The sequence below is a fragment of the Eriocheir sinensis genome, chromosome 67, assembly GCF_024679095.1.
Source record: "Eriocheir sinensis breed Jianghai 21 chromosome 67, ASM2467909v1, whole genome shotgun sequence".
NCBI classification, from domain to species: domain Eukaryota; kingdom Metazoa; phylum Arthropoda; class Malacostraca; order Decapoda; family Varunidae; genus Eriocheir; species Eriocheir sinensis.
The window spans coordinates 9,570,048-9,577,547 of NC_066575.1; the positions used below are offsets into that span (position 1 = coordinate 9,570,048).

The following is a 7,500-nucleotide window of genomic DNA, read 5'->3' on the forward strand; positions in this document are numbered from 1 at the left end:
AATGAGGAAGGAGACCAGAGAGTAAGGGATTTGAGGACTGAATCTTTATCTATATTAAAATCTCGATCTTTATCCATCTCTCACACACCCATTCACTTTCTCTCCCCGTCTAATAAACCATCTTCTCCTCCTCCTCCTCCTCGTTCCCAAGGTCTCATGAAGCTGCAGGAGATCATCCGTTCCCCGCCGTCCAAGACCATTGAGATGTACATCCGCCAGGGCCACCCCGACAACTACCGGGACATTCTGAAGGAGGTGAAGCACAAGGAGATCTTCAGCATCATCGTGGACACGCTGCCGGGGAACATGCGCCTCTTCCTACGATGTGTGAGTATGATGTTAAGTTGTATGGATGATTAGAGTATTACGTGAAGATTCTCGAAGTGTTTTCTATACTGAGAGAGGTGAAGAAGTAGACACTGTAGGGGAACAGAGATAAGTGAGTCTGAGGTTATCTTTCAACAAAGGTTAGCGAATAAATTGCTTCCCAATGGACTTTATATTGTACGAGGTGAGGAACGGAATCTTTAGCATTTTCGTGAACACTTCGCCTCTTCCTTAGACCTGTGAGTGAGTTTAAGAGTACCAATTACAGCTTCTAAAAGGGTATGTATATATGGATACTTGCCACAACCTTCTTCCCTCTCATATTTTGGACAGTATATCATCATCAATCTGTTTCCTTTTCACATCTCTTCTTTTATCCTCTTCTCTTCTAGTGTTACTCCTCTCTCTTTCTCTCTCTCACTATCTCTACAAAAGATTCTCGTTCTTTCACAGTGATTCTCTTTCCTCTGTTTTCTGTTTATTTCCGTTGTTCTCTTCATTTCCTGTGAGTGTTTCCTGTTGTTTACTCTTCCATGGGTGAGTTCTTTCTTGTTTAATTGTCTGTCTTTATCTCTGTCTTTCTCTGTCTTTCTGTCCTTCTTAGCCTTCCTGTCTTTCTATTTGTTTTCTTTGTCTTTCTTTCTATCTTTCTCTTTGTCTTTCTGTCTTTCTCTGTCGTCTTAGTCTTCCTGTCTTTTTATTTGTTTTCTTTGTCTTTCTGTCTGTCTTTCTCTGTCCTTCTTAGTCTTCCCGTCTTTCTATTTGTTTTCTTTGTCTTTCTTTCTGTCTTTCTCTTTGTCTTTCTCTGTCTTTCTCTGTTCTCTTAGTCTTCCCGTCTTTCTATTTGTTTTCTTTGTTTTCTGTCTTTCTCTTTGTCCTCTATTCAACTTTTATTCCTGTCCACTTGTCGCCTTTTATCATCCGTTTCTCATTCTCCTATTTTCATCTTTCATTTCTTATTCATCTTTGTCTCTTGTCCTCCTCCTCATCTCTCTCTCTCTCTCTCTCTCTCTCTCTCTCTCTCTCTATCTCTCTCTCTCTCTCTCTCTCTCTCTCTCTCTCTCTCTCTCTCTCTCTCTCTCTCTCTCTCTCTCTCTCTCTCTCTCTCTCTCTCTCTCTTCTCAGCATCCATCTTATCTTTCTTCCTTCCTTCCTTCCCCCTCCTCCTCCTCGTATTGTAAGGCTTCTTGTGGCAGACTCGTGGATAGGGAGACGGTTTGTACTTCCTAAGAGAGCATTCAGTAGGGTTTGTGTCGCATACATTGTTGAGATCCACTGGTTTAGAGGGTTCGGAGTGGCTGTGACGGGGCTGTGATGGGCGTATATGAGTGAAGGGAACTGGTGGACAGAAGTGAAGGGAATGGGAGGGATGAGACCAGCGGGGAGAATGAAGAAGACCTGGAGACGATGACTTGAGGGGGATGAACACCAGAGAAGAAAAAGTCTACGATCGTCAAGAATGGGAGAGACTCATACCCCATCCAAGCAATGAAAAAATAAGGACTGGAAACGAGAGGTAGAGTGAAGGGAGTGACTGGCTGAAGGTTGGATGCTGTGTAAAGATGAGATGGGACGTTGTGTGGAGATGGGATGCTGTGTGAAGATAAGATGGGATGCTGTGTGGAGATGGGATGCTGTGTGAAGATAAGATGGGATGCTGTGTGGAGATGGGATGCTGTGTGAAGATAAGATGGGATGCTGTGTGGAGATGGGATGCTGTGTGGAGATGGGATGCTGTGTGGAGATGGGATGCTGTGTGAAGATAAGATGGGATGCTGTGTGGAGATGGGATGCTGAGTGAAGATGGGATGCTGTGTGGAGATGGGATGCTGTGTGAAGATGGGATGCTGTGTGGAGATGGGATGCTGTGTGGAGATGGGATGCTGTGTGGAGATGGGATGCTGTGTGAAGATAAGATGGGATGCTGAGTGAAGATGGGATGCTGTGTGGAGATGTGATGCTGAGTGAAGATGGGATGCTGTGTGGAGATGGGATGCTGTGTGGAGATGGGATGCTGAGTGAAGATGTGATGCTGAGTGAAGATGGGATGCTGTGTGGAGATGGGATGCTGTGTGGAGATGGGATGCTGTGTGGAGATGGGATGCTGTGTGGATATGGGATGCTGTGTGGAGATGGGATGCTGTGTGGAGATGGGATGCTGTGTGGAGATGGGATGCTGTGTGAAGATAAGATGGGATGCTGAGTGAAGATGGGATGCTGTGTGGAGATGGGATGCGTAGTGATGAGTCGATGGGATGCTGAGTGCAGATGGGATGCTGTGTGGAGATGGGATGCTGAGTGAAGATAAGATGGGATGCTGAGTGAAGATGGGATGCTGTGTGGAGATGGGATGCTGTGTGAAGATAAGATGGGATGCTGAGTGAAGATGGGATGCTGTGTGGAGATGGGATGCTGTGTGAAGATAAGATGGGATGCTGAGTGAAGATGGGATGCTGTGTGAAGATGGGATGCTGTGTGGAGATGGGATGCTGAGTGAAGATGGGATGCTGTGTGGAGATGGGATGCTGAGTGAAGATAAGATGGGATGCTGAGTGAAGATGGGATGCTGTGTGGAGATGGGATGCTGAGTGAAGATGGGATGCTGTGTGGAGATGGGATGCTGAATGAAGATAAGATGGGATGCTGAGTGAAGATGGGATGCTGTGTGGAGATGGGATGCTGAGTGAAGATGGGATGCTGTGTGGAGATGGGATGCTGAGTGAAGATAAGATGGGATGCTGAGTGAAGATGGGATGCTGTGTGGAGATGGGACGCTGAGTGAAGATGGGATGCTGTGTGGAGATGGGATGCTGAGTGAAGATGAGATGGGATGCTGAGTGAAGATGGGATGCTGTGTGGAGATGGGATGCTGAGTGAAGATAAGATGGGATGCTGAGTGAAGATGGGATGCTGTGTGGAGATGGGATGCTGAGTGAAGATGGGATGCTGTGTGGAGATGGGATGCTGTGTGGAGATGGGATGCTGTGTGGAGATGGGATGCTGTGTGAAGATAAGATGGGATGCTGTGTGGAGATGGGATGCTGTGTGAAGATGAGATGGGATGCTGTGTGGAGATGGGATGCTGAGTGAAGATGAGATGGGATGATGTGTGGAGATGGGATGCTGAGTGCAGATGGGATGGGATGCTGAGTGAAGATGGGATGGGATGCTGTGTGAAGATGGGATGGGATGCTGTGTGAAGATGGGATGGGATGCTGTGTGGAGATGGCATGCTGTGTAGAGATGGGATGGGATGCTGTGTGGAGATGGGATGGGATGCTGTGTGGAGATGGATGCTGTGTAGAGATGGGATGCTGTGTAAAGATGGGATGGGATGCTGTGTGGAGATGGGATGCTGAATGAAGATGAGATGGGATGCTGAATGGTGTGGAGATGGGATGCTGAGTGAAGATGGGATGGGATGCTGTGTGGAGATGGGATGCTGAGTGGATATGGGATGGGATGCTGTGTAGAGATGAGATGGGATGCAGTGTAGAGATGAGATAGGATGCTGTGTGGAGATGTGATGCTGTGTAGAGATGAGATGGGATGGGATGGATGGGATCGTCTCACCACACCTCTTCTTCTCCCCTCACAGCTCCTGCAGCTTCAGATGAACGACTACCGCTACCACTACCTCTTCACTACCTTCGTAAGTTCTGACAGCACCCAGCAGTAGTAGTAGTAGTAGTAGTAGTAGTAATAGTAGTAGTAGTAGTAGTAGTAGTAGTAGTAGTCTCTCTCTCTCTCTCTCTCTCTCTCTCTCTCTCTCTCTCTCTCTCTCTCTCTCTCTCTCTCTCTCTCTCTCTCTCTCTCTCTCTCTCTCTCTCTCTTTTTTTTTTTATTATTTAAACGTGTTCAGTACATTAGTACATGGCAGTATTATTTGTCTATGCTAAAGTTCCCCCGACCGTTGGGGAGCTATTTAAAAGCTTCTGCCGATTATATTATACAATTATTATACAATATATTATACAATTATATATATACATATTTACGGTGGGTGTAGGAGTAGCCACCTGTGGGACGCAACCTTCATCTGCTGAGTGGACAGTTGTGTCACATCCACATCAGCAGTGAGGTTGTTCCACCACACCACCGCTGCGATGGAGAAGGCACGTTGGTGGGTGCTGGAGCGGGCCATTGGCACTTCCAGGAGGGAGGCGTTGCTCAGCACCGTTCTCGTGCTGCGCTCAGACCTCCTCCAGGTAGCCCTCAGGTCCGTCAGGTGGGGCACTAGGCCCACTTGTGCCTTGTGTAGCACCGTCAGGGCAGCGACGCGGCGACGGTGCTCCAGGCTATTCAGCTGGTTCGTGGCTGGTCTTGCCCTTCCTTCGTGTGGGTGTTGTTGTTGTTGTTGTTGTCGCTGTGTCTCCCACTGGCTCGGTCGGTGGTGCTGGGTGCCGTTGATGAGGCGTTCAGCCCTCCTCTGCACCTTGTCTAGCAGGTTGAGGTGGCAGCGGGCGCTGGCCATCCAGGTGAGCGGTGCATACTCCATCACTGGACGGACTTGTGCCTTATAGAGGGTGTTCAGGCCTTCAGCATCGAGGAGGTTCTTCATGCGGCGCAGGAGGTTCACCTTCTGGGAGGCTTTGTGCGCCACCCTTTCAAGGTGACGGTCAAACCGCAGCTGGGAGTCCACCTCCACGCCCAGGATGTCGACGCTGGACTGCAGAGGGATGGTGTCATTCCCGAATCTCAGTCTGCCGTGGAGTTGCCTCGCGTCCTCCCGAGAACGTGATATTACCATGGCCTGGGTTTTGTCAGGGGCAAACCTGACTTGCCACCTCTTTCCCCAGGCCATTATGTCTGCCAACTGTCTGTTGACGGACTCTATCACGTCCTGGGCTTCCTCCTCTTGTATGTTCTGGAGAGGGTGCAGTCGTCGGCGTAAGCGCTTGCTGCCGGGATGGTTTGCAGGAGGTCGTTAAAGTATATGTTCCACAGAATAGGTCCAAGGACGGACCCCTGTGGAACGGAGGCCTCCACCGGGAAGCTGGTCGAGGTGCTTCCGTTGACTGCTACGTGGAGGCTCCTGCCTAACAGGTAGTTTGAGAGCAGGCGCAGCAGGTCCCCCGTGATGCCTAGTTGCTGTAGCTTCGCCGTCAGACCGCGGTGCCAAACGGAGTCGAACGCGCCAGCTATATCCAGGGCAATCACGAGAGAGGGGTGGCCGTCATCAAGGGCGTCATGCCAGGACTTTGAGAGGAGAAGGAGGAGGTCTGAGGTAGAGCGGCCCTTCCGAAAACCAAACTGCTTCGGTGACTGCAGGTGGTTTTCCTCGAGGAAGGATGTCAATTGCTCCCCGATGATCCTCTCAAATATCTTGCTGATGATTGGGAGGAGTGATATTGGCCTGTAATTGCCTGGCTCGGACCTGGATTTTTTCTTGTGTACGGGTGTGACTCTGGCCTCCTTCCACTGTGCAGGCCACACCCCGCTCTGCAGGCATCGCCGGAAGATCTGGGCGAGGGGGCTGGTGAGCTCATCGGAGCATCGCCGCAGTAAGTATGGACTCACGCTGTCAGGGCCTGGCGCCTTCCTGGTGTTGACGCCCCTCAGATGTCTCCTGACAGCGTCCTCAGAGATTAGCACATTCTCTAGTCTTGAGGCGATGAGTTGGGGAGGGTGGGCGGCTGCCTGTCTGGCTCCTGGGTTGTCATCTTTGACTGAAGTGACAGGCCAGCAGGTCAGCCTTTTCCCGGCTGGTGATGGCCAGGTCTCCGTCAGGTTTCCTCAGGGGCGGGATACGTTCCTGGGGGGTATGGCCTTGCTGTTCCTTCACCAGCCCCCACCACTGTTTCGGGTCGGTTTGGTTAGAGGACAGCTTTCTCCTTTCGGCATCCCACCTTTCTTTTGCCCACTTTGCTGTCCTCGTCATATTTTTGCAGGCTCGTCTGTGTTGGGCCTTATTTTCCTGCGTGGGGTGTCTTTTATATCTTGTCCAAGCCTTGTATTTCCTTTCGGCTGCAATACGGCACCTGTACCCGAACCAAGGCTGGTCTTTTGGGCTGGATGAGTAGGTGCGGTGGGGGACGTGTTGCTGCTGGACGGTATTGAGGACAGTGGTTAGGGGGGAGACGTCATACTGTGGGTCACCGTTAAGGACTGTGCCCCATGCAGTCGCTGCCAGGGCCTGCCTTGCAGCCGTCCAGTCCGCGCGGTCCCACAGCCAGATGACTCGCTGGTGTTCCTCTTCACGCGCTGGGGCCAGGCTGATGGTGGTGAGTATGGCATTGTGGTCGGAACTGCCCACACGGTCTAGTGGGCAGCACAGCACGCAGTCACTGGCAGGTCTGTGAGCACAGGGTCCAGGAGCCTCCTCGCTGATGTGTCGGGAACTCAACATGGTTGTGCAATCCATGCACCGCTGTGAGCTCGGTGAAGGCCCTCGCCACCAGGTGTTGATTTAGGTCGCCCACAACCATCGCGTACTGACAGCTGTGGGCAGCCATAAGGTCGTCCAGGTGCTCTGTGAGGTAGGTGAGGGGGGCGCTGCCTTGCCACTGTGGCCGGTACATGGCACAGAGTAGCAGAGCGCTCCTGTCCTCGAGAATGATGCGGAGGAACATCATCTCCATTTCCAGGGGAGTGTCTGTGGTGAGGGCGTCCATCTGCAGGCCGTTTCGGTGGCAAACAGCAATGCCTCCCCCCTGTCCTGTGTGGCGGTCTCGTCTGGCCCAGTGCGAGTACCCGGGGATCTTATCACAGGTGGTGGCACATGTGTCGTCCAGGAAGGTCTCCACTGTCACCACTATGTCGATGTGGTGCCTGAGGACGAAGGCGTGTGTCAGCTCCCCGATGTTGGTCCTAAAGCCTCGTACGTTGGCGGACAGAATCTTGAGGCCGCTGGTGTCCGTATCTCTCTCTCTCTCTCTCTCTCTCTCTCTCTCTCTCTCTCTCTCTCTCTCTCTCTCTCTCTCTCTCTCTCTCTCTCTCTCTCTCTCTCTCTCTCTCTCTCTCTCTCTCTCTCTCTCTCTCTCTCTCTCTCTCTCTCTCTCTCTCTCTCTCTCTCTCTCTCTCTCTCTCTACCTTTCAAATCCTACAAACTTTACTTCCCTCACCTATCTTACGCAGGACATCGAAACCTTTGACCTGGAGGACTTCAAATACAACTACGTCAACATGACCGCCTTCAGGATCGTGGACACGGCCAACAGACAGGTCCTGAAG

At 51.3% G+C, this 7,500-nt stretch overlaps 1 protein-coding gene across 1 annotated transcript in view; it reads left to right on the plus strand.

Annotated features, from left to right (window-relative positions):
• The window catches only part of LOC126987874 (glutamate receptor ionotropic, kainate 1-like), a 195,578-nt gene that overhangs the window by 131,170 nt on the left and 56,908 nt on the right, over window positions 1–7,500 (plus strand). Inside the window, 3 exon segments of the mRNA XM_050845337.1 lie at window positions 152–327; window positions 3,926–3,979; window positions 7,405–7,500. The exon segment at window positions 7,405–7,500 is cut by the window's right edge and continues 30 nt beyond it. Of these exon segments, the coding sequence (XP_050701294.1) occupies window positions 152–327; window positions 3,926–3,979; window positions 7,405–7,500 (326 nt within the window).